Here is a 27164-nt window from a genome sequence, read left to right as displayed (position 1 = left end):
TACAAAAAACACTGGGGAGCTCACCTGTCCTTTTTTTTAGGAAGGATTTCATCATGTCTGCACTCATTTTCTCACTCCGCCCTGTTTCTGTCGTTGTGTCTCATGTCAATGGTCTAACTGTACAGTACATCTGACTCACATGATTGACTGTTTTTGTTTTACTCGTGGCACGCTCCCAATCAAAAGATATGACAGGCCGTTTATGAGCCAGGGCATATTCATTGTGTGCTTTCATGGTAGTTTTCATTTAATGCATTTAAGTGAAACTACTGAACATTTTTCTTATTGCTACTGATGAAGTGTTTACTGACAATACCTATTATTGTTGTTTTATTTCCCAGGCTGAGGTCATATACATTTATAGGCCTCCTCCAATGGACCCTTCAGGAACATTCAGTGAAGAGAACCAAGAATGACAAATGATATCACAGTAACCCAACCTGTACAAACTAATGTAATAAAAGAGCCCTGCAGCAAGCACTACCCTTCTGAAACTAAAAATGGTCAATTTCAGTTAAGAGTGTGCCAAAGAAGTGTTCATTCAACAGTGTAATGAGTTTTGAGGACATATTTTCTAAAGCTAACCCTGTCTAACCCTGCCTCTTCAAATCAACAACACAAACTAGAACCCCTAAAAATTACAATGCAGTCGAATCAAGACCACTCTCATAAAGTCTCAACAAACACCAGGATTATAGGTATTATAAATTTTATTTGTTATCAGGTTCTGTTATTGAATTCCACTACACTGGTATTATTTTCACTGAGCTGCATAATACATATGCAATGATGCAAAGACAGACAGGAAGAGACATGCTTATGTAAAATCAGAAACAGAAAGAGCTCTTCTGCAGCTTAATCCTTACATAACTCATAAGTTCATGAAAAAACATTCAGTTATTCACCATGGAACTCTTGGATAAATCGGATCAATCGCAATGTAAAAAGTAATACTGAATGGGTATTATCATATTCCCATACTGACAGTATTCAATTAATTTTGCCAGTGTAATTAAGATTATAGTGTTTGTTTGTTTTTGTTTTTTTGGGTGGGGTCAAACTTATGCCAAAAAGAAAACCCTGATGGATAAACAAAACATCTGAGAAGCCCTGCTAGCTCGTGTGCAAAGCTGTTTTTTACTTTTGATAATACCTGCTAATGAGCTGGAATTAAATGTTGTGTTGTTTCCACTCTCTAGTAATTTCCCAAGGGACCACAACTACAAGTACAATAACTGTAGATGCTGACACAAGTGTGCAAATAAAAACGCACGTGAGGGAATGAACAGACATGCAAGCAAACACAGAAATCTATAACCGGGGTTGCACATCGCAATGGAATGTCCATCTAGTCACGAGCCATGACATTATGTTGTTTACACTCCACCATGCTATAAAACTGAACATATATCCCATTGTGGACAGCTGTAGGAGTGAAATATTGCAGCTGAAGAGGAACACAAACCAGCAAAGTGGCGGCTATTGTAGCTGAAGCTGAGGCTGAATTAAATTGTAGCTACATTCTTTCCTGTGAACAAAAGTCAATGCCCCACAAAAGGAAAGTTCCATCTTCAATTTACTCAAAGCCATCCAAAGTCAATAATGGGCAGATTATGAATGTGACTGGTCTTAAAAAAGACCTCCCTGAAGAGAAGAGCCTTGAATGAAGGCAGACAATGCACATGCATGGCTGGCTCCATATCTCAGAGGAACAGAGAGCAGTCTGATAGACTTTATCCTTTTCCACTCACTTGATCTATACCATCTGGCCTTTCAGTCATCCTACCATCTTTTCCATTAAAACAACAACCCTCTTTCTGACATTCCTTCTCTTCCAGTCCAAAATCCAGCTGCAAACTGGTTACCGATGGGCTAGAGTCAGAATTTTATAGGTCAAAGATTTTTCTAGTTATAAAACCTCGTTTTGAGTACCTTTTGAGTAATGATTTCTCTGGATCTCTGGCACAGCACCAACCCATTTCTAGGAGACGTTTTTGGAAACAGCTAAAAGGTCTGTGGCTGCGGGCTCCATATAATGAAGTGGTGCATTTAAATGAGAGACAGCTCTGGGACGGGGAGGTACACTTCACTCAGATCAGTAAACACTGAAATAAAGTGGAAGCTAGAGGCTGAAGAAATGGACGAGGGGAGATGGGGGAAAGAAACTAGGGAGAAGAAGAAGACAGGACATTGACTGGAGACCGGACCTGCAAACAACCAGCAAAATATTGGAGGTTTTTAAAAGAGGACAGGAGGTGAAAAAGGCAGAGTAACAAAGGTGAATAAGACTGCAAAGCAATATTTTGCGGTGGATTTTACAGGACTGTAGAAGCAAGAGAATGAGGCAGGTGTAACATACCTCATATACCTGTAAGAAAAGTAAGAAGAAAGACGAGCTGACAAAAGGAAGCCTTCAATTGAGCCTCATTTTTTAAATGCCAAGTGGCCTTGAGATATTGAAAAATGGAATGGTATTGTATTACCAACAAAAAATGACCCCCCCTCTCCCAACACTGGAGTCAATCTACTGGAAATAATATGCTGGCAATTTTCTCCATGGCAACCTAATGCCAGAACAGGCTTTAGATTGGTGTGCCAGCAGGCAGACAGTCACAAGGGCTTTACAGTATGACTATGAGGCAGTGAGAAGGAGCAGAAGGTTGTACCATCCTAAGATAACTAACCATCATACAAACAAATGCGCTCACATGTACACAGAAAGAGAGAGAACAGCATGGAGCTGCTCAATACAGAAACAGCAACTGAAAAAGGATGCAAGGTTAAATACATTAATAGAGATTTGCGATGCCAGCAGGCAAGTTAACACTCATTAAAGTACTTGATTACTCATTTGGAATTTTAAAGATGAATAATGTCAATAAATTATGAACCAATTCGTTCTAGAAAAATGTTTTCATGTTAACAGTGGATTAAAAAGCATTATATCTTAGGGCGATATAAAGGGTGATCCAAAGCCACAGCGACTGCCTTATGTTAGTTACTTTTGGTAGAACAGATTTACAACCTCTGCTAAATCTTTCAAATTCTGATTCGAATTCCTTGAAAAGGTCAAAAGGCTGTGGCTGGGAAATTTACTCAGGTTATTACAGAAAAGAGACCTTTTTTTTTCAAAATTCTCAAGGGATACAGATTTCAACATCTCATACATTTTTCCACTAATAACCAAAAAGGGCTCTGGAGCTGAGCTATTTTTCAACACATTGAATAAGACTGAAATGACAAAGTACAAATTTTAACTGAAATGGCCATTCAAGTTCATGGCTGTTTCAATTTCACAAATTCAGATTCAAACTCCGTTTAGGAATGTGCCTGACTTGAATCACTGTTGACTGTCGAATCAGATTTGGCCGTACAAAACGAATATTTGATGATTAGTACTTTTTTTTTCAGTTCAATGCGCTCAGTTCTCACTGTAGTGATCCCTTCCATAAAATGTTCAAATATTTAGAATGACACTCTGAGCCTGTCAGTCACAAAAAACAAGAACAAGCTCTACAGTGCACTGGCATGAAGTGGCTGTTTATGGTGATTTTCAGACTTGGTTTGTAAAGTTTACAGCCTGCCATGCTGTCTCATGTGAATCTTTGCCTTTCAGGGGACAGCCCTAAATATATCTCAAAGTGATAAAAATGGTGATACAAAGCCACAACAACTGTTTAATGTCTGTTACCTTGTATTTAGTTACCTTGTATAGAATAGCTTTAAAATCTCTGCTTGATCTTTCAAATCCTCTGAAACTCTGATATTCCTTGCAAATACTTCAATATGAGGCAGCAGGCTGACAAAATAATCAGGCTATTACAGAAAAGAGAACTTTTCTTCAAAATTCTCAAGGGACAAAGATATCAACATTTCATACATTTTCCACTATTGATTCACCAGAAAGGGTTCTGCAGCCAAGCTGTTTTTTAACACACTGAAGAAAACTGAAATGACAAAATACAAGTTCAGACTAAAATGACCATTCAGATTCACAGCCATTTCACAAATTCAGTTGTGTGGGAGCACACAACAAGTGTTAGTGATGCTAGTATTGGATTGGTATTGATTAAATGGACTAGATATTGGTGAGAAATGACTGATCCACATGAAATAATTTCTCTTAGTCACTGTTTATCTACAACACAATTTTATAAACTTTCTAGAGCGATTTGTCCAAGCTCTGTGGACTGAGGCATTGAAGAAGAAAAAGGAGCAGGCAGGGAGAGGGGATAGAGAGTGAGAAAAAAGGAAGACGGAAAGAAAAAAAGATGTTTAAGACTGAAAATGGGGCATCTGGGGGCCCTCATCTTGAAATTTGTGGGGTTTTGGATCATGTCATGCAGCTTAATGATGTTTGGAAGGAAATGGTGCTGCAAGCGCAGAAGTGAATCAGGGCAATGTTTGTCAATCAATCTGTATAAATATTAATGTTTTTAATTAATAATGATGAACAAACAAACAGTATATTACCCAACAAGATGAAACACACCAAGAGGAATGCTGCATATTGTACATTTGTTAGCTCCACTTAAGTAGAGAGCAAACACTTCACAAATATAGTGATTTCCCAGCAGTAACAGCTCTACAACACGACTTCTCTATGTGTAAGACAACATTTCCAAACAACATTGTGCAATAGGGATGCATGATATTGTATTTTTGCCATATTCAATGTGCTGGTATTTTCCAACTGATTTTGGCTGATATATGCACACATTTTTTTCCACCAAATTTCAGAGAATTTTAAGTCTTTCCTTTAATGGATGCTGGCAGATGCAAACGAAATACAACGCAATACAAAGCAATCATTGCAAATAGCAACTTCGTTATCTGTTTCAGACACGTCAAAAAAACCTCCACACATTTTTTGTCAGAATGTAGGACAGGTAAACAAGAATTCCACTTAGGGCAAAACAACTGAGCGGTCTGACACTAAAGGACTGCTTTATGAAAGTTTCGGTTGGTGAAGGACTCGATAAAGAAGAATGGTGTTAAGAGTTATATGTATGTGCATGTTTATTTATTTTAACATATTCCATTTAAGTTGATCAGATATTAAAATACTGAGGCTGAGCTTGTAGGTTTTTGTTGAATTACTGTGCTGTAAATGTTTTGGTTTTCTGTCTTGTTTTATTTGTTGTGGTATTTTGCTATGGAAAGTGTATATATTGAGAAATATAAATAAAAATCTTACAAACAAAAACCCTCTACACCACATAATTAAGCAACATCTTATTGGTCTGTAACATCAGCAGAAATGTTCATTTCAGGACAGCATGTCATTTGAAAGCCTGTATCGATTAACAGCAATCACGTGCCAATATTATTATACATCCCTATAACATAACAATATAATCACCCCACACCAGTTTACCAGTTTATTATCACAGATGACACAAACAAGGTCTTGCCCAGTTATCTTTGCTTACCTTATAAGGACCATGGATGTACTATTTAGAACTGCATACCAGACACAAAGATGGCATCTATTCAGTCGAATGAGAATTGTTCGTCTGGCACATATGCCCAAAAAGTTTACTAGCTTCCAGGTTTACTTTTGCATTGTGTGGCCCACTGAATATATGCAGATGTGTTTCTCCTGCTGGCTCTGCTTACGAGATCCTGCCTAGCTTACAGACTTTCACAGGTTATTTTCACTTTTCTCAACTTTAGGAAAGTTTTACAAATATAAAACCTCGATGGATCAAAAAACTCACAATAGAAAGAGTCATAATTGAGCTTTTCTGCTGTTCAGTGTCCTGTCAACAGTTTCACAAATGCCTCTTATATAATGGTGGCTTATGGGGAAAAAAGTTTTTTGGGCTGCGGGGAGATTTTTTGCTGCAATACCAGGAGTAGCCACTGAGAAAAAATGGAAGCAAGGTTCAGTGGCATATTTCGTTGTCCAAGACTTCTTCCAGTTTTTCTGTGGATTTGGTCAGTTTTGTCAGAATCCATTTTTGGTGGCTACTATTTATGAAATACTAATACAAAAGGTTCATTTTAACGGTCTTGAACACCATGCTTAGTCAGTAGCTTGAAGTTTGAATATGAGTGCCTGTGTAGACTGGGGATCAGACAGTGTGACACTGATCAGTTCTGCTTGAGATAAAAAACAAGAGAATGTTTACTCCTTCAAAGTGAATATTCATAGTCATCACAAAATGTTTACCTATGACAAAATAAAGAAAGACCAAAAAGAAAAAAAGACAGATAAATCATTCTTTAAATGACTTGTGATAGAGCAAGATAAACCTTGGGATTCTGCTGAGAGAGAATCTTACTCTCTCTTATAATAATAATAATCTCCTGGTACCATTATAATATATTAGCACCTCCGCAGACTCTTTCTATGGAGATTCGTTAGTGCCAACGGCAAGACTTCACAGCTTTTATTCAGAGAGACACTCCTTATTTTCCCTTCAAAGTCCTGTGGGAAATAGAAGACAGCAAATACTGCAGGTGCAGTCATTGCCTGTCTGTGTGCTGCAGAACAGTGTAGTATGGGTTTATGAGTGAAACTAGAGAGCTGAAGTGTGAGGATCTCAGAACAGGTATGCACTGGAGAGAAAACAACGAGCAGAGATGAAGATTGAGAACTAGAGACACTTCTGATGTTCCTTTTTAATAAACTATTACCTTAAAATGAGGACAAAAACATGAGCAAGCCAAATAAATGAAGTGCCACACACACAGACAAGAACACAAATGCCTCCGGTTTGCACTCTCGGCAAATGGAAGCAAGATAAAAGCAATGACGCTATCTGATATAATCAGCCTGACAAGAGCTTGCTTCACAAATTACATTTGAATATAAAATTATCAAACTCTCCTCACCCACGGAGCAAACTGCCCATGTACAATCTTAAAAGCATATGTGTCATTTTTTTTAGGAAATAAAACATTAACTCAGTCATGATGTGCTGTGACCATCTCACACAACCACCAGATAAACAGGCCAGAGAGAGAGAAAGGAAAGGAATGAGAGCGCAGTGTATATCATGTATTTATTTTGTTACATTTCATGCCAATACAGCTCATTTGAATTGAATTGAGAGGCAGCGAGAGAGAGAGAAAGAGAGAGAGAGAGAATTGGCCAGTGGGCCGGTGCATCACACAATTGGCAGGGTATCATGTGCAGAGTAATGGACAATGGCCTTGGAGCGCATTACATCCTACCTAGCACAGGGCGGGTATGTGTTTGTGTGTGTTTGGGGGCTGTGATGGTGTGAAATTGGAAAACAGCGCTCGGAAAACCAAAAAATTGCAGCAGGAATATTGGATTTTGAAGGAATATTATACCACAATCAGCTGACACAAGGTGACTGCAGTCAAACATTTGCTCAATACCTGGAAATGACCTGTTACCTCGGTGGAGTGCTGCCTTCCTGTGGCTTCTGAAGAGGGCCGCAGCCGCTGGAACAGATGGCAGCAAGTTGAATAACAAAACCTGCGTGTTGTTTATTTCAGATTACACTATGGCCACGGTTTGAGTAAATTAGCTATAAATAGAATGAGACCGAGAGACCCAGATGGAGAGATGTACTAGTGAGAGAGATAGAGAGACATAAAGGCACGGAGAGCTCTCTGGCATTAGACGTCTTTTCCACAGAGCGGGGTGATTCAGTCTGTCAACGCCCACAGAGCCTGCCCATCCTCATAAAAACAACAATTCTGACTCGGTTCACCAAGAACACAACATGACATTTAGCTCTAAACCCTGGTCTGGCACTCCCACGCAGACACAAAAGCATTATTGGAAAAAAACACAACTGAACTGATTACAGAGAAACAGATATAACAACCCTTTGTGACAACTTGTAAAATGCCGATGCATGCTAGGAAGTCTTGATGACATTTACACTTAAATCCTGGTGTTGAACGCATGGTGCGGACACACACACTTAAGACCCTTTCTTCCCCTCACACCCACTCGAAAAAAATTAAGCTGAAGCATAATGAGTGAATCTGCAAATACATTAAGACGCACCACGACAATACAGCATTTCTGAGCACCGTGGTGAACATATAATCAGTTACGTGATGATCCCGTAATCACATTAGAGATCAAAATCCCATTACCTCCTGATAATACATCAGCCTGCTTGCTCCCTTAAAGTGCCCGTTGAGCAACCACGAAGGATGATGGAAAGATGACTAAGTCCTTTCCACTCTAAGCTCATAGCCCTACAAAAGCCTTGCCTAACCCGTACCCTCACATAACCCACACTGCACTGTCAGAGCACACAGGCACTGCAAATACTGTAGATCATCCCTCTCTCATAGCACCCACTCAGGGACTAGAGACTAAAATAAAACTTATTTGGGTGCCTCTGCGAAACAATGACTGAAGATGTACTCCCACAAAATCTAATTCCAGACAGCGGATAATACTAAATTTCACCCTTCCAGTCATGCAGCGCTCATGCTTTTCGGCCCGTAATACCATACTCCATTAGCTATCTTCCCTTTTTTTTTGCTGTCTCCCACACGTCCTCACAGCCGTCCTGCTATCACCACATGTCTCACTTCTACCCTCTTTTCCGATGGGAAATTGTCAATTATCTCAATTCTTTCTACCTTCTTCCCCACTCTCCTTTTATTATCCGTCTCCACCTTGCAGACACCTATATCCACTGTTGAAATATCTCCCTCTCACATCAAAACGGCAAAGAGAAGCTCTGCTATACCATTTCTTCAGATTAAAAAATATCTGTAAAGGAGACAGACATATTGTGGGATGTGGAGTCATACACCCAGAAGCACAAAAAAGTACTGTTGATTTGCTGGGATGGAATAAATGACTGGGTTGTTTTTAGGACCCACCTTGTCAAATGGGGCTACAACTCCTCTTTCACGCTCCAGGACCTGTGCGGTTTAATGTCACCTACACTAAAATGACAAGCTGCCATATGGTATCAGAGATTCAGTAACAGACAGCCATGAGAGGACTTGTTCTTGTGACAATGGCTACATTTACACTGTAAGCCATACGTGGCAGGATTTGAATGGCCTCACAGACACAGATTTCACCCAGGATGTCAAGGGCTACTTTTAACTTATTTAACTAATACAACTTTAACTTTAACTTTATCTTTCAAGACACTTCAACCAAATGATGTTAAAGTTGCATTAAATTCCAGGTCACACTGCAAAAAATTAAGACCTGTATCTGATTTAGAACCACATGTGAACATCTGATTTGAAAAGATTAGATTCCATGTGATTGGTGCTGTTCACACTGCCATGAAAAAACAGATCTGAGGCACATAGGAGCAAAAAAAAAAAAAAAAAAAAAAAGATTTGGGTCACTTTTGCCTGCATCGTGAACATAGCTCATGTCTAGCTCTACTCTTTTGACTAGGGCTGGGTTTCATTTAAAAATAGACGATTCCAGTATCAATCCCAGGGTCTGACAATAACTAAAAATAAGCGGTGGGCAAGCAAAACCTGCCCCGACATGCCCGATCAGGCAAGCACCGACTCCGATCATTTTTTTATTATCATCATTATGTTTTTCCTCTCTCGTTTCTGTTACAATGGAGCCCCGGCATGGCCAATTTCAAACAACATCAAACATTATGGCGGAAGGCTCGCAGCTAAAGTTAGCTAAATTTGCTAATGAGACAGAAAAGAGACACAGAACGTTCCCCCTTTCGTCGAAAGAAATATATCCATGGGTGGAGTACGATGCCACAATACCAGCTATGTACTGCACTGTCTGCAGAGAGTTCCCAGCTAAAGCCAATAAAAATGGATAGTTTTTCCATGGCAATGACAGCATTTAACAGGTGGCTCATCTGTTCAGAGAGAGCATGGAGGGTGTAGCCAGTAGGGATGTTCCTGGTGACTAATTCCCCTGTTGATGAAATGCAAAATTTAATTTAGACTAGTCGACTAGTCTAACACTAAGAAAACTGTTAAAATTCAGCAGAATTTATTAATTTATAATGTTAAACACTATCGGAAAAGAGCCATTTGAAGCCGTTAATCGCAGTCTACAATCGCCAAATCGTACTTTAAATGCCGCTGAAATGCGCGCTACTTTGTGTTGTGCCATACAAACCTCACACATTAATGTACAAAACATGACAACAACTCACTAAATGCTTCACCTTTTCAGACCAAAGAGGATGACAGTGTCTGCGGGTAAAGGACCCAGAGCTGACGTTAGCTGCCAGCCTGACACACAGTGTGGTTAACGTTAGCAGCGCTAGCAGCAGCAGCAGCTCTGCTTGCAGGTTGATGTCCGTGTCTGTGCTTAATGTGGTCACATAGCTATAATATAGCTAATAAATACTGCTCTCTGATGAAATACTGTAAGTGTTGTGTAGTGTTTTATAGAGTCAACAGGCAATGGATTTTAGTTATAAGCTGTGAGGGAAAGTATGCACCACACAATCATAAAAAGAACCTCCTAGGCAGGGCAAGTAGGAATTTAGATGGGGCAAGTAGATTTGAGAAGTACTTGCCCTGCAGGGCAAGTAGGAAAAAACCTTAACGTCGGATCCTGAATCCCAGTACTCTTAAAGTGATACCGATACCAACAGAGTACCTCATAAGATTTTTTTTCTATTTCATTGCGTGAATGGAGGAAAATGATGCTTCTGCATTTTATGCATTTATTTTTAACAGACGTCACGGGTGTGTAGTACAGCCACATTTCTAACGTTTCGTTGGCATCTTGGCACGATGAACTGCCAACTCCATCCAACTATGCTCAGCTTCATTTTTACTTGATCTAGATACATCCAGCTGCCATCTGGAAAGGAGATAGACAAGTGTTTGCTGCCATACCACCAGACTACAGAGCAGCTTCTTCCCTCAGGCCGTGAGACTGCTTAATTCATTCTCAGCATTCCTCCATCTAAAATAGTTCTGACTATCTCTTCAACTAATCTACTGCATATAAATTTAGACATTTTATTAGTAGCAAAGAGAGAAATACATTTACATCTTGCTATGCAACCTTGTTTTAATAAATCAATGTTGCATCTTTTATTTCGCAAAAAGGAAGTGCAGGTATTATTTGACTGGAGGTTTCAATACTACTTGGTGCTGGGTTATTTTTGTTGACACCTTACATGTACAATGTGTAAGTTCCGCCACTAAGGGTCTCTCTATCATTAAAATAATAAGACATTGTTTAATGGCATCATGAAGTAGTGCAGGATCTTCACTGTTAAACAAACACCATAGCTGATGAAAATCTATCTGACATTAATGCATTATTTGCATTACATTTAGTCACATTAACCAACTTCCTTCCTCATTCTCTGATGTATCTTGTGTTTTCCCAAAGTTATAGCAACTAGCTAACAAGAGCTATCAGGAAACATACCGCTTCCTTGAATAGATAATGGATTTCTCTGTGTTTAAAGATGGTTGGAAATCATAAGATAGTGTCAGCACACAACCCAACAAAATTTATAACGTGTCTAACATTTTTAGACATTTTAGTATGGGAATGTCACGTGTTATAGCTTTAAAGGTATCCAGTACCAATAGAGTCCTGCCTTTGACACAATCCCTATTTAACAGAGAGGAAAAAATAAAGCTACACATCTCCCCATTAATCAAGTTGTTTAATGGAGGGAATAGAGGCTGTAGATGTATTTGTAGCAGGATGAAATGAAGGAAAGGAGAGATAAACAGGAGAAAGAAAGCCATAAAAGTTTTTTTTTAGGGAAAGTGATCACATAAGGGGAATATTAAAGAAAGAAGAATTGCCTCGTTCAACGGCGGAGAGACTTTTTCCTTGCTTTTTTCTTGCATTGTGTCCCTGGGTGAATGTCTAGAATATGTATGTGTTTTCTGTGAGCAGAATATTGAATATTTCATTTTACCCAATTCACTAAGACTAGCGATTGATTCACTTTCTAGAATTCACAGAAAGCAATTAGGACTAAAAGTCTGTTAGGGGCCATTACACCTAATGTACGCTTTCTTTCACTGTGCAGCACAATAGTTTTAGCCTGTTGGAACAACTGCAGCAATCCAAATCAATACTAAATGAACTCCAGAGTCAACCTCAATTCAAGTCCCTTAGACAAGGTCTATGTTAAGTCACATGGATACAATTTAATATGATGTGGTGGATGATAAAGAGCATTTAATAATGGCACATGTCTAATCCTGTCCAGTTTGTCGTAAACTCATGTGACAACTGTTCACTCTGATAACAGGGAGCCTAAAAGCATCTGGCTTTGCACTCAAGACAAAGCTCAATCCTTGACAAAATAAAGCAAGCAAAGATAAGCCTGAATTAATTTTGCAAACCTCTCTTTCAGAAAATCCTCTTTATTTGAGGTGGGGAGAAGTGGGGTGGGAATATGCAGAACCTCCTACGCATATTCCTAAGAAGTAATCCAGAAGGCTGTTCACTGGCGTGTGTAGCACTCAGGCAGCTCCACAAAGACGCATGCAAATGAAGTTAAGTCTCAAGTGGAGCAACAGGGGAAGAGGGGACCAAACAGCAACTCACTGTCAACTGCTGAGCACAAATATGGAAAAAGCTTAGCCTTAGAAGCATTTTGCTATTCGAGGGACCTAACACACCCCTGAAAGAACAATAAGTCACTACTAGTTCTCCCCCCTCTCCTTCACCTCTTCTGACAAATGTTTCCTTTCTCCTATCTGTAAACTGTGTGACACAGACATATAATTAAAATGATTTGCCAATCTCAAAAATAGAAACTAAAGTGGAAGCAATAAAATTGAACTACCTACATCGCAATTAAATATAACAACCTTCTTGGAGACCCTGAAATAACAGCCTTATTATTCGTGTCTATTCCTAACAGTACTCAGTAAACACAACTGTCTGCCAGTGTGTTAGGAAGTCATGCATGCCCCACTTTAAGCTACAAGAAGTGGAGGAGGCCACACTTTTGCAATCCAATGCACAAACAGGATTGCCTGGAGGTGTCATGTCAGGCTCTCTGATGCCTGGCTTTGATGTACAACAGTTTCATAACATTGATATTCACCTACAAGCTATAGCTGTGTAAGGATACCATCTCACATGGAGCGGTATGGATTGTTATTAAGTTTAAGAGCCACTTCTTCACTGCATTCACACACCACGCAGAGGATACTGTAAATAGAACTTACACTGTCTGGACAGCAGAGGAAATGGAACTGCCCTCGTCCTAATTTATATACTAGGGTTGGCTGAATATATTGGCTGTTGGGAATTGTCCATCAGCAGTTGTTTTTTGGAGCGATTTTTGTCACTTTATTTTGCTAATTTAATGGCCTGCAATAGCGCTTTCTTTCAGCAGCACAGTGCACACCCACTAGGCTGGAGGACGAAGTGAGAAGAAAGCCAATAGAGTAAGACTGGAACTATTGATTATCAATAAAATATGTTGATTATGCCCTTAATTAATCGATTAGTTGTTTCGTCTATAAAATGACAGGAAAGGGTGAAAAATGGCGATCAGTGTTTCTCAAAGTCTAAAATAATGTCCTCGAATGTCTTGTTTTGTCCACAACCCAAAGATATTCAGTTTATTGTCACAGAGGAGTAAAGAACACAGAATACATCCACATTTAAGAAGCCGAAATTAGAGAATTTTGACTTCTTTCTCTTTAAAAATTACTCAGGCTGATTAATCAATTTTCAAAAAAAAATTGGTAACTAATAGTTTTTTGTGATAATTTTTTTTATTGATTATAAAAGAAATACATGCATACAGACAGACACAAACTTCATGGGACATAAATAACAAACCAATGTATCCCCCCATCCCACAGGACTAAAACAGACTAATATGCCAACATTAGAATTGATCCTCTCAACAGCATTAACTAAAGCATTTCCATTATATGGGTTTGCACCATGTGACTTTGCAACAGATTGTTCCATGTAGAGAACATCCATCAAAATGATAAAACCACTATTGTCTCTGCAAAGAATGCAGGATGTCCATGTAGAGCTAACATTTTTTGACTGCTGTCAGGCCTGCCAGCCATACCTGTCGTTGCAGAAGTATAAGAATTTTTTGGGGGGGGTTGTATCCTTTATTTGATAGGACAGGGAAATGGGTGAGAGGGAGGGAGAAAAACATGCAACAAAGGGCTGAAGGCTGGAATCAAACCTTTGACTGCTGCTGAGGACTTACGGCTAAAACTCCACCAGGCGCAGCTGTGTCACATTACCGCTATGCCACGTCAGCCGGAGCTGATCGCAGCCATTCTACACAATGCTTGCGATTCCACCAGCAGAGTCTTGGCGCATCCCAGAAGCGGCTCTCCACTTCAAATACACGCTGTGTCTATTTTTGACGGATGCTGCGTCAATTAGCACAGAGCAGATCGAATGGGGAGGAAGACACCCACAGAAAAGGCAGGGAGAATCCGGTTAATTTTCAAAATAAGGAACCCCGTGCAGACTCACGATCATAAAGAAAGACAGAAAAGAAACTATTTAACCATGTAGCCTGCTTATACATGGTAAAAGCACAGAGAGCAAGGAAAGAGGACCAAAATCTGAGCAAGCAAACTTAATCAGGCGGGCAAAACGCTGTGCTGCTGAAATGTTTCTGGAACGCTGCTGGTGGGGCTTGCAGCTGTGCAGAGGATGGATCAGAACCGTGGTGCAGACGTGCCATGCTTGATGGAATCAACCTGTAAGCCTCTGTAGAAGAGGTGTGCACTCTACCAGCTGAACTATCAGGGCACTGAAAGTGTAGGTTTTAATGAGCAATCATCATTCGACAAGAAAACCAATGGGAAGGATGGTACTGAGCACTCAAAAATCTCTGATAGAGACAAGGAGACACGACGTTGACTAATTTAATAGTTAAAGTTACAACTAATCGATTAATCATCGCAATTCCAGTGGAGAACCAGATTATATTCTCACCTAACTTGCATTTATGGATTTATTTCTACCAAACCAGAACTGGTGATTGTCATAACAATGACAAGACTAACCAAGATGGTTTTGGTGAGTTTTATTTTGTTTCTGTCTGTGGACTTTGAATGAAGTGTGTTTGACAGCGTTAACAAGGCAATTAAAGCTCATTTTTGTTTGGTAAAAAAGAGAACAGGTGCGAGAATATTTCCTTTCTTCACTTCTGACAGTTCATTTTGTTTACTGGATGTAGTAAATGTAACATAGTGAATTCCCAGCTTGCTCACATGTCCCATCTGTGATGGCCAGTTGGAAAAATTAACTAATCACCCAACACTAATATAAACCTTGTGATATAAACTGCTGTCCTAATACAAAGAATAAAAAACAGGACTTACATTGCCGTGGTTGATGAAACCATGTTCCCTAGCGATGCGGTCAGCCTCTTCTGGCCCCCCCTTGATCTGGACAGCCCAGGTGTTGGTGTAGACCTCTGCAGCATCAATCCACTTCCATTCTGCTGTCAGGAGGACAAGGACTGTCCATAAGTGCAGCAGGGCCACCCTGGCATCCATGAAAAGGAGAACACTTCACAGGGCCGTCTATCCGTCCGTCTGGCACTGCTTCCCAGGCAGAGTGGGGCTGCTCCACCTTACAGCAGCAAAGTAGAACAGTGGCCTAGAGATGAGAGGACAGAGCCAGCTATAAACACAAACATGGCCTTCTTAAGTGGGTCACTCTTGGGCCTGAATTACCTACTGCAGATACCATACGGAAGACAAAGCCAAAACTGCAGCAAAAATAAACATCACACCCACAGACCTTTATCATGCATCATACTTAGCTCACTGTCAACTGTCAAACCAGGAGAAAAAAAAATGTCTTCATAAATGTGCAAAGCATAAATATTAGGTCAAAACAGACAAGGGCTCTGCCAAAAACAGAATTGTTTTTCAATCCTCCCTCATCTTTTTTCAGACCTGAAATGGTAATGTATGATAATGATATACAGTAGGCATGTTGCTGCAATACAGGACGAGCTAGAAGCAAACCAGTACACAGCTACTTGTGGCAAGACATCTGAGGGAGAGGACATCTAGACGCTCACTCAGACACTGCTTGCTGTTAATTTTAGCATATTCCAAAATTTAAATTCTGCCAGCGACTTATTAGGTCTGTGAAGGTACTGTATGACATATTTTAATTGAAGAGTAAAATAACAAGCGTGATAAAAAAAAGGGCCATTATTTGAGCATGTGTTCAAACGAAGAAGATTTTCTCACTGGGACATTCTGTTGGCTTTTGATTTGTAGCTCTTTGAGTCGTAGGAAAGGAGCCCGTAAGTCACACATAAAAAGGAACGCTTTGTGGTAAGTTAACTGACTCTGAGTGGGAAGAAAGATGATGAGGTGTGTGAATCTGCTAAGTATATCTCTTCATCCTAAGAAAGTTGAAGAGGAGGGATGCAGGTCTAAATGGATGTCCAGTCCCACTGCTGATCCCACCAACATGGTATCAAACTACCACTCAGTGTGGTAATCCCTGCTACACCATGAACTGATGTGAAAAGACATAGAAATAACTTTAAGCGTCCAGTCTAAGCCTTTTGGAAATGAACAAATTAAGCCTGGTGTATTCGCTTCTGATTTTTCTGTATTTCGATCAAGGAGAGAATTTCAATCTGGGAAAAGGATTTTCAATATATACCTTCTTAGCAGGTGCAGGAAGGAAAGCAGGATGAAGGAGAATAGCTGAGCACATGGACCGGTTGTTCTATTCATCGTCATGGCAGGATGTTCAAGCCGGTATTTTTTTTAACCTGGCAATGAACATAACATACCTTTGTGAGGTGATGGGCCATTAAAAGCCCCTAGAACAAAAATGTCCATGGGCACTGGCAAAGACTCAAAATCTGATGGATGGCGCTGTCTACCACAGTTATTCAATTCTGTTGAGATTTAGCGACTGCCAAGTAGGGCTCCACAATGAATCGAAATATTATCGAAATTGCAATATGGCCAAGTGCAATATCCAAATCACAGAAGCTGCAGTTTTTTGATAAAGGAAAAAAAGCACCACAATGAAGTACTCTAGTGCTGCAGAGATGCCCTGGCCTACAAATCTTGTTCTCCAGATGTAAAAAAAAATGTTTGTTTGGTACAGACCTCAACAAATGTCACATCATCATTTAATTTTTTTCAGTGAAATTGAAAGTTATGATGCAAAAATGATCATTGCCACTAGAGTTGTCACAATACCAGAATTTTAAACTCTTTGTCCAGTCTGCAATGTCTTTTATTGTAATGTTGTCTTTTTGTTTTGTCACAGAATCACAATAAAAACTTTAGCTCACCACTTATACCCAGGAGACACCACCTCCATCCCCGCTACACTTCCACCAACACCCCGGTACACTACCCTAACTTCTGGCCATAACCCTATCCCTAACCCCTGCAGCATATATCATCCAGTGCCACCATCAGGCCAAAACATGAACCTTTACACAAGAAATGCTGTGAACATTCCTTTTTAATCACCTTCCCTCTCCACTGCTGCCACACCAGGCCAAAGTTAGGCCTCTACATGTCAGTACCCTTGATCCTTTTATTTTGAAAAGCCAATGAAATTTTCACCTGTTCTGACCTCACAATCTAGTAGTCAGACTGTCATAGTCAGCTCAGCTCAGCTCTGCGGTTTTAGGTTCCCAATGAGATAAGAAACCCTTTTGATTCTAATGACCATGTGGTCTTTCCCCTATGGCCACCCTCAGGACAAATTAACATTTTTATCCTCACTCCCTTAAGGCTCTGAAAATAGCGAAATCCTCAGTGTGGTGTTCATTCTGTCAAACAGTTTCAAATTGGGGAGCGTAATGAACATTGCAGGCTTTAGGGGCTGCTATGGGGCTTTAGACTTTCAGTCTTGTTAATGGATTTTTGAAAAACAGTGGGAGCCTATGGCTTCTGCAAGGTAAGGTAAACCTGCAGGAGAGCAGACTGTTCCACTGACTGTGGCTGAGTGTTTACATTCTTCTAGGAATTAAAGGTGAAAGAAAAATAAAGTTTTTTTCACAGTACATTCAAATTAAGCTATGGGTATTTTTGGCAGTAGCTGGCACTGTCTAAAAGCATAAGTCTGTTCACCTCCCAACACCACTGTACTGGTAACAAAGCTGGCAAATAGCAGCAGTTGAAAACAACAGAAAAAGGCAACAGGGAATAGAGACAATCCAGTCATACTTGGGAAAAGCTGTGAATATGACATCATGTTACTGTCTAATTACATTCTATCTTCTAATGATCGCAGTCCACAGCAATTGAATAGGAATAAAAACATTGTGGCCTTTAGACACTTTTGTGAAAAAGGGCTGAAGGTCGGTCACAATTGCTTAAGCTTGGACAGAACATCTCACAGAAATGTATTTTTACTGAGTGTATCAATATTGATTTTCCACAGTGAATATGTGTCCTGTCAAAAAACCCTTTCTCAAGGACTTGGAAAATAAAACCTACAAATTCTGATTGAAAGAATGCCTATTGGCAGTAGGCAATTTGTAATGTTACAATGTAATTGGTTTGTAGGTGAGCTGTTGTTTTCCCCTTAAGTTCTCCATACCACCCCTTGTCCAAAACATGGAAACCTTTCACTTTTCACCAACACAGACAATTCCAAACAATTATCCCCTCCTTCTGAGGAGTTATGTGTATCCAAACTACTCAAAGACAAGAAACTCACTGAATACATCTTGGCTTCACAGATACATTTAGGAGTGGGTGTGATTTGAGCGCAGCGGGAAAGGTGGTGGAAACATGACCAGGGGCTGTCACTCTTCCTGCGGAGCAATTCTTCTGAGCTCATTAGATGCTATGCTGGAGTCACAGAAAACAGGAGCGGGGGGTCTGCTGTCACTGAGAGGGCTGGAAGAGGGAGGAATAGATGGAGTAAGAGGAAGAGAGAGGGGCGGCATCCCTCCTCCGTACGGCATTGCGGAAAATAACGAGCACATAATAACACGACGCTCAAAACACCTTCTCTGAAAACACAGCCTGGAGAGGAGTTAACAAGAGGCTGCTTACTCTTACAATATACATCAAAGACCTGAAAACTGTGATGAAGCTTCAGCCTTCAAACCATGGCACAACTTAAGACTTTAGCATCTAAACTACAATGAAAATAGAAAATCAGTTGCATAACCTCTCCCAACATTAGTACCATACGCAGAGTAAGTGAGCCGGTAGAAATGCAGGGGTGGATAAGTGACCTGTGGTATTCTAAAATAACATGACAGCTATGAATTATTAATGCAGCGCCTTCTGTTTCAAGCTATTGACAGACGTCCAAATTTAGATCAGTATCTCATGATGATGAGGATTGCGAGACATTTTGATCAGAGATTCCTGTTCAAAAATGACTTTCTGACTTATACAACAGCAGCAGTGACAACAGAGACTGTGACTAAGGAGTGAGGTTAAGGGGTTAATGAGGTTTGCTAAGGCTAAAGTCAGAGTTTTCAGTGTCATTATGTCATTAACTTACGGTGAACTCCTAACCTGGTTGGGAACAGGTTATGTTCACAGTTTTAAACTGCATCTGCAAAGCATCACTCCTTAACTTAGGGCTGCAACTAATGATTATTTTCATTATTAATTTTTTTGATTATTATCTCAATGAATTGATTAGTTGTTTGAGCCATAAAATATCAGAAAATGTCGATCATTGTTTTCAAAAACCCAAGATGACGTCTTCAAATGTCTTTTGTGTCCACAACCCAGACATATTCAGTTTACTGCTATGGAGGAGTAAAGAAACCAGAAAATATTAATGTAAAAGAATTTTGGATAGGTTCTCATTTAAAAAAATGACTCAAAATGATTCATCGACCATCAGAGAAGATGCCGAATAACTTAATAGCAAATTAATAATCAATTAATTGTTGCTACTTTAACCAATTCTTTTCCTTATGATGTTCTTTATGAGTGACATAGATTCTTAGCTGAAGATGTTATATACACAAACCTGCTGAGCTGTATGTTAGTAATATCATTGAAGAAGGCATGTAATATAATCATAGCAGCTGTATGAGATGTGTTGCCATGAGATGAGAAGAAAGATTATAAGGTGCATGAATCCGCTAAGTATATCTGTTCATCATCAGAAAGATGAAGAGGAGGGAAGTGATGCCGGTCTAAATGGAAGTCCAGTCCCAATGCTGATCAAACTACCATTCAGTGATTTGATCCCTGCTACACCATAAACTGACGTGAAAAGCTCACATCTGACTTTTTGACGCTTTCTTCTCGAGAGAAAGAATTTTCAATAATCTTCTTAGCAGGTAAAGAAAGGAAAGTAGGATGTGGTTGAAGAGCCCAGAGTATTGATTATGTATTTTTTTCATCATCGTGGCAGGATGTATTAGTCTGTATTTTTTTTAACCCGGCAATGAACACTTTAACAGATTCTTTTCCTGACAATGTTCTTTATAAGCAATGTAGACTCTCAGCTGAGGAGGGACTACACATATATATATATACAAACCTGCTGAGCCGTACATTAGCAATGCCACAGAGCAAAGCCATGTAAGAACACTAAGACAAACTGTATTTTTCGTGTTGCTGAGATCCTCAGCTGGTGATGCAAAAAATCATTTTCCTCGTATAGTTCAGGTCATATCATCCATGCACTAGAATAATGATAAAGCAATTAGAGACTACTTTGACGGATGTTTTAAAGCTTGATCCTGATTTGCTGCCAAGTCTACACTGCTGTTACTGCAGCTCAGGACACTGCTTAGAAAATTGTTTAGTATATTCAATTTATCATGGATAATATTTAATCATTAACATTCATTTAACTTTGACTTGGCCAAAACAGTGATTTCCACATGTCCTTCATTATGGAACAATGTGAGACCGATAGTATCCTCTTAAAATGAGTTTTATCAAGACTAATTGTTTAATGTGCAGCTGTAACATTAGAAATAAACAGGAGAGTGCATAAGTTGATTAGTAATTTTCTGGCAGCAACCCTCTTTTGCCTTTTTTTGCAGCAATGATGTTGCTTTTTTTGCCATAATTTTTTTTTATATTCTTCATATTACAACCTGTTCCTCTTGATTGAAGCAGATGTCGTGATGCGTCCATTTTGTGCAGAAAAAGAGTCAAATAACACCCCAAATGCCCCCTTTTATGTGAACCACACAGAGCCTGAAGAAGAAAGCCTGAGTTAACAAAGAATGTTGATAACCACCACTGTGATACCCGTTATCTCTGACTGGGGTTTTAGGTTTTATCACGCCAGCTCATGCAAAGAAAGCCTGGTGATGTTGAGCTCCATTTGTAGTACAGACCTCAGGTTGTTCCTAATAAAATACTTGGTTAAAACCTACAACAAAAAGTTTGTAGTTTGCATGTAGTTATTCTTAATGTCTGCCGCCGGGTTGGATTTTCAGATGAAACAAGCCTGTTTTTACATTTTCCTAGGCAAAGTTACAGTAAGTAAGTAGTACATTAGCCAGTTAAGAGGAAAAGGGAGGAGATATTTGAAGAGAAATTTTTATTTTTGGATGATATATTTTGTGGTTATGACAGTGGAAACACTATCACATTTGTCCACAGGGCCCTCCAAAATCAACACAATATGAAAAGTTGTGGCAGCTTTAAGTTCTGTTTAGAAAATTCATAATGAGTGGTCCTCTCCTCTGCCTCTGCAGCAACAGCTAAGGTGCCCTTGAGGAGCACACTTCACCCCCAGCTGCTCCAGTGGAGCTGCTCCGTGGCCAACAGAACAAGCCTGTGTTGTACAAACTAACCACAGAGTGATTCCTGTTCTGTGTCGCCCCCTCACTCTTCAACACTACTGAGGAGAAGGGGAGATAGATCAGCAGTGCACCAACACTGTGCATTCATTATTGTCTTGATACCACCATCAAGCCCTTGGGCAACAGCTTCTACACTGCTGGAGATCCTACAGATTTGCAGCTTTGAGGAACACTAGCTTATCAGGTCTGTTGTGAGCCAGACTACTAAAAACCGATTAGCAAGATCTGACCTTACTTACTTGCTGATCTTACAGGTTCTGTTATAGCTATAACAAAATGAATATTATTGGCCAGTGCTGGCTTTATCACAGATGTGTTAACACAAGTGGAAGTTCTGGCATATTTTGGTAGGGGTGCAAATTACTATAATAACAGCTATTTAATTTATTGTATCACTTTTATGACAGATTAGGGATGAATTACTGGTTTCACAATAAACTACAATAAAATTTTAGATGATTAGTATTATGATTTCAAATTTGCATTTTAATTGTCGTCAAAAATAAGTCTGATTGCTGCCCTTCTTAAAAATAATACTGTCCACCATCAATCAAAGTTGGCAGCAGTCTCACAGACGCAGTAACAGCAGCAACATGGGTTTGTTTTGCATCAGTGAAAACAGTGAAATCGCACAGGACATGATTCCACAAAGTTTTATATTAAACTTTGTGCAATGACTTCAGTGCTTTTTTAACTATTTTTGGACATTTAACATTTAATACCACAATAACACTGATAACAGTGTTAATTTCCGTCACTATCATCTTGCAACAAAATTTTCATACCGTTTGATCTCTAATTGTGAGCTGCAGCTACAGACACATCAGCGGAGGAGAGTGTGAAATTAACTTTTTTGTCCACTGGCCAAATGGCTCGTGAATGTTCAAATTTTACCAACCACTCAATAGATTACTATTGTGTTTTTTGTAAGTGAAGCAAAATTACCAGCTACTTGCATATTTTACCAGCATTTGGTTGGTGGCTGGTGCTGAGTTTGTCCCCTGGCATGACGTATATTATTAGGCAATACTGGCTTATCAAAGACATATTAACATCAGTGGCAGTTCTGGCATATTTTGTCAGATGTGCAAAGAAAACAGCAGTAAGTAGGCTACATTTATACAGTATATGCTGGAAGTAAAAGTGAAAAAGCTTATATTTACTGTTACTGCCACCTTAGATAATAAAGCTTAACATATTTCTCCACTTCACTGTAGTGTTATTTATCCATCTATATTGTTTTTAGGTGAACTGCCAAGTTTTGGAAATGAGATGAGTAGAGATGTCTGCCTTCTCTCAAATATAATAGAATTAGATGGCGCTCGGCTTCTGGTGGTGAAAACACCCAAAGAGGCATTACCTCTGAGTTTTTCAAACTGATTTTTGGACGCTTTTCAGCACCACCATCTAGTTCCATTATATAGCAGATATCTCCAAAACCTGGCAACTCACACCTGAACAATCAAGATGGATAAATAGCACTACAGGCCAGATGAAAAATATGTATTTTGGGGGTGAGCGGTTCCTTTAACAAATATTCACATTGGTATTGGCCTCAAAAATCCATTACTGGTCGGTTGTAGCTGAGCGAAATGATTAATAAATGACTGACTATGTGCTTTGCCATCTTTTTCACTGCTGATTAAGAGAACAACAACAACGCCGATAATCTCGCTTCATTATTAATGTCATGGCACTGAGTCAAACCCATTATACAGCAACATTTGACTTTATAAGCATTGCTCAGCTCTAAATCTAGCTGTTATAAAGTACAGGTAGTAAACTTGGAGAACTGGACGTGAGACCAGAAAGTTGCCCGTTTGATTTTTCTATCCATCTGGAAAATTCATATGCCCTGAGACAACACTTGACCCCCAGCTGCAGTGAAGAACAGCAGACGCCTACAGTTATGAACACGAACATGTCCAGCAGTGAAAATGCGATGTATCTGCAGCATCTGCATTCAGTTAACTTTCTCTACATTAGCATCACTCTGGAGAAAATGCAATAAACATAATGTGACAGAATAACAGATCTACTCTTGATGGGGATGAACAGCCGATTTCCATTGCTAATGACAACCACAGGAAGCTGTGACAGACCATATGCAGCACTCCAGCTCTATTTCAGGCTGCCCACCAGCCAAATCAACACCCACCATGTGCTCTGGGCTGCCCTCTCAGAGAAAACCAAGGCACAGGAGAGAGCTGCAGCATTTGTGAAGTACCACTGACAGCCAAAGCACCCTCTCCTGAGAGGGAAATTTGCTCCAAGTTAGAGTGCGATTGGAAAACCAGAGGCAGTGCACAGGCATGTTGTGCAGCGGCACACAGCTGGAAATGAGCTGTACGGCGATCATCTGAGGGACGCTGCGAAGTGAGCGACGACACTGTGACTGAGTGCCACTAAAGCCTGATCCATCTTATAACTCCCACTGTCTATGAACTACGGAGATGGAAAAGACTGATAAAATGTTGTCTAGGGCAGCAGCAATGTGTCCAGGAGGAAGAATCAATTCTGTAAGTAATGTCCCACAGAGAGGTCCAACCCGATTTTTCACAGCCATCTGAATCTTGGCATTGTTCCCCTTGTCAAACTTCCTCTCATCCACAACACTCTCTGCCCTAGTTTATAGATGAGTTATATTGTTGACAAGTTTGTTTTCCTGCTTCTCTCTCCTCCACTGCATCCATGCTTTATGCCCCTTATAAAATGTGTGAACTGTCAACTCAAGAATTACCAGTATTGTTAAACCCAGTACTGGCTCTAACAATGGGTACGAATGGGTACGAATTAACAGAGCTGAAAAGGGCGAAGTGCGTATGTGAACCACTCCGTCAGGCTTCCTCTGGAGACATAAACATAAGGCAGGACCAACGCCTCTAATAGCTTTGATCTCATAACTGGCCAGAGCAAAAAAGACAGACAGAAAAGAGTGGTTTTATAGGGAAATCTTTGATGTGGTGAGGAAGGGCTGGGGACTGAACTTAAATACTTTTATGGAACCGACCGAATTGCTTCAACACTGTCAAATATCAAAAATACCTTGTCATTTGATCCCGAATTTTGATACCTCAGAAGTAAATCTCTAAATTGTGGTTCATTTTTCATGTTGTAAAACTGCTTTGAGCGGAAGGCCAAGGTTCTTAAAACAGAAAACTAAAGAGTTCAAAAAGACAACTTAAAATTAACCACATATTTTTAAGTTATGAAACTGCTTTGAGTGTGTAAAAAGGAGCTGAAAAATAAAACTAAAGATCTGTATCATAATCTATCCAATTTTCATTTTGTTAAAATGGACTTAGAAAATAGGTATTGAAAAAAGAATTGCTCAGGATACTTTTATGGCACTGACTGAATTGCATCAATAATGTCAAGTATCTACATCGATACCAAATTTTAATACCTCAAGAGTAAATCTCAAAGTTGCAGTTTATTTTTTTTATATTGTTAAACTGCTGTGAGTGAGATGATAAAATAAAACTGGGGATTTGTAACATAATATATCTTATTTTGCTTTTGTGAAAATGGCTTTTATAAAACTGGTATTGTTCAGGAACCAGTATTGAACTCAAGGTATCGGTGGCAGTACTAAAATCAAAAGTTTCTGAATGATACCCAGCTGAGGTATTAAAATCCAGTTGAGGAAGAAATCTTGGAGCCCTGCTGTTTGCCCCAGTAGCTGGTGACCTTGACTTCCTCCCTTGTTGAGATCTCAGTAGGAGTTGTACTGGAGTTATCATATAACAATTGTGACCAGAGGACAGGACAAGATGAGTTCAACCACTTCAAGTTTAGTGTTTAAGCTTGTTAGTTCAAGCTGAGCACACTTTGCTTGTCTTAAAATAGGCACACATGTATGCTGCCAGTGTGCAGAGGAACAGTCGTAACTATTAGGTGTAAAGATTCTGTGCTTAGCCTAAGAAGCAGAATTAACTGAAAATTATTACAGCAATTCCCACCTTACACAGATAAAAGTACTTGATGAGGGGTTTAGCCTATTAAGGCTTCAGGGTGGATAAGTAGGAGAGAAAGGAAATGTAAGAGTGTGAGTGCCAGAGAGACAGAGAGGAGGAGGAAGGAAAGCGGGATCTGAATTAACAGTCTAATGAGACATGCAGCAGAAAACAACAGTGTAAACACAAACAACAAACATGCAGTCATCTTACCAGCAATAAACTTCAGAGAGGAAGCTGCTGTCATGTCTCCTTCAGCAAGAAAAGGTCCACCCATACGGGATGAAGAAAGCCTGCTTGTTGTCCACTCTGACTGGGGATGGATTTACCTGGACTGGGAGGACTGGTGTAAGCTGTCGGCAGCGGCTGGCAGAGACTTTATGCTGAAATAGCCGTCATGCTTTCCGCAAATACTCCCATTGTTCCCACCCACTCTGCCACGGCTCCCCTCCCTGCTTTGAACACATGTAACTCGTGGATTTTTACACAAACTAAGATGCCAACAAGAAGAGCCGAGACGTCATGCCTCCTCATCCTCCTCCTCTTCTTCTTCTTCTTCTTCTCCCTCCGGCGGGTGGAGACTCCCCTCTTCTTTCTCTTGCGGTTTCACTCTCAACTTTACATCTAACCTGACGCTGTACGTCCTCTACTTGGTCCAGGAGATGAATATTAATAACGCTATCCGCACACACCCATTCTCCTCCAAAAAGCGCTGAATTCAACTATCCCGTCTTCCTTGTCATCCGCCACCAACTTGACACCATGGTCATATTTTACCAGTTAACTTCGACCCGTCGCACCCAGATATTTCTTCACCGGTTTCTTCTCGCGGTTTCTCTTATTTCTTGTGGCTTGTTTGCTGGCATTGATTCACACGCGCAAAGTAAACACGCAGAGGCGAAAGGGGAAGAATAAAGGGCTATGTGCCAAAACAATATAGCGGTTCACTACTGGATGGAGATGACAACAAACTGCCACAAACCCTTTTCTCCAGGAAATACGTCACGTTCGGAGCCGACTGGACCGTCGCGTATGCTTGATTCGTTACACCGTGATCGTCGAAAGGGGCGGGTCACCGCTTATAATGTAGCTCGGAGGAAGATTAACCTTACATAAAGTCACGTTTATCCACTTGTTATTCGACGTTGATGGCTCTGCTTCTTTTGCGCGTCAATAAATTAATTTGTTGCATAATATGAAGCCATGAATTCGTGATTTTAATAGTAAAAAGTATTCATTTATACAAGCAAAATATATTTAACAACAAAATCACGATTGATGCTTCCTTAATTGTAATGTTAAACGTATTTTTGTTAAAATGATGGTTGTTTGTATTGTTTTCAATCGCATTTATAGTTATGTTGTCATTACAAAGAAATTCCGGGGTATGCCAGTTTACAAACACGCACCCTTATTCTCCACATCGCCGATTTGTATCATGATTTGTACCGCTGTGTGTGAGCGCCATCGTGTGGATATCTATTGGACTTACACGCATGAATAAAACAACCAGTGTTGCCAGATTGGG

The 27164-nt window shown here is 39.9% G+C and overlaps 1 protein-coding gene across 2 annotated transcripts in view; it reads right to left on the bottom strand.

The window, feature by feature from the left end:
- furinb (furin (paired basic amino acid cleaving enzyme) b) overlaps nucleotides 1–26645 on the bottom strand; it is a 102844-nt gene extending 76199 nt beyond the window's left edge. The window contains exons 1-2 of one of the 2 annotated variants that reach the window (XM_084733566.1): nucleotides 25850–26645; nucleotides 15262–15541 (exon numbers count right to left, since the gene is read on the bottom strand). In XM_084733566.1, the coding sequence (XP_084589692.1) occupies nucleotides 15262–15438 (177 nt within the window). In that variant the 5' untranslated portion in view covers nucleotides 15439–15541; nucleotides 25850–26645. Of the gene's footprint in view, nucleotides 1–15261; nucleotides 15542–16570; nucleotides 16683–25849 lie in introns of those variants that run through there. The other variant, XM_084733567.1, reaches the window with a different exon arrangement.
- Nucleotides 26646–27164: the final 519 nt, after the last annotated feature.

The sequence above is a fragment of the Lutjanus erythropterus genome, chromosome 13 (genome assembly GCF_056507025.1).
Source record: "Lutjanus erythropterus isolate fLutEry1 chromosome 13, fLutEry1.hap2, whole genome shotgun sequence".
NCBI lineage: Eukaryota > Metazoa > Chordata > Actinopteri > Lutjaniformes > Lutjanidae > Lutjanus > Lutjanus erythropterus.
This window is presented reverse-complemented; position numbering and strand designations above follow the sequence as displayed.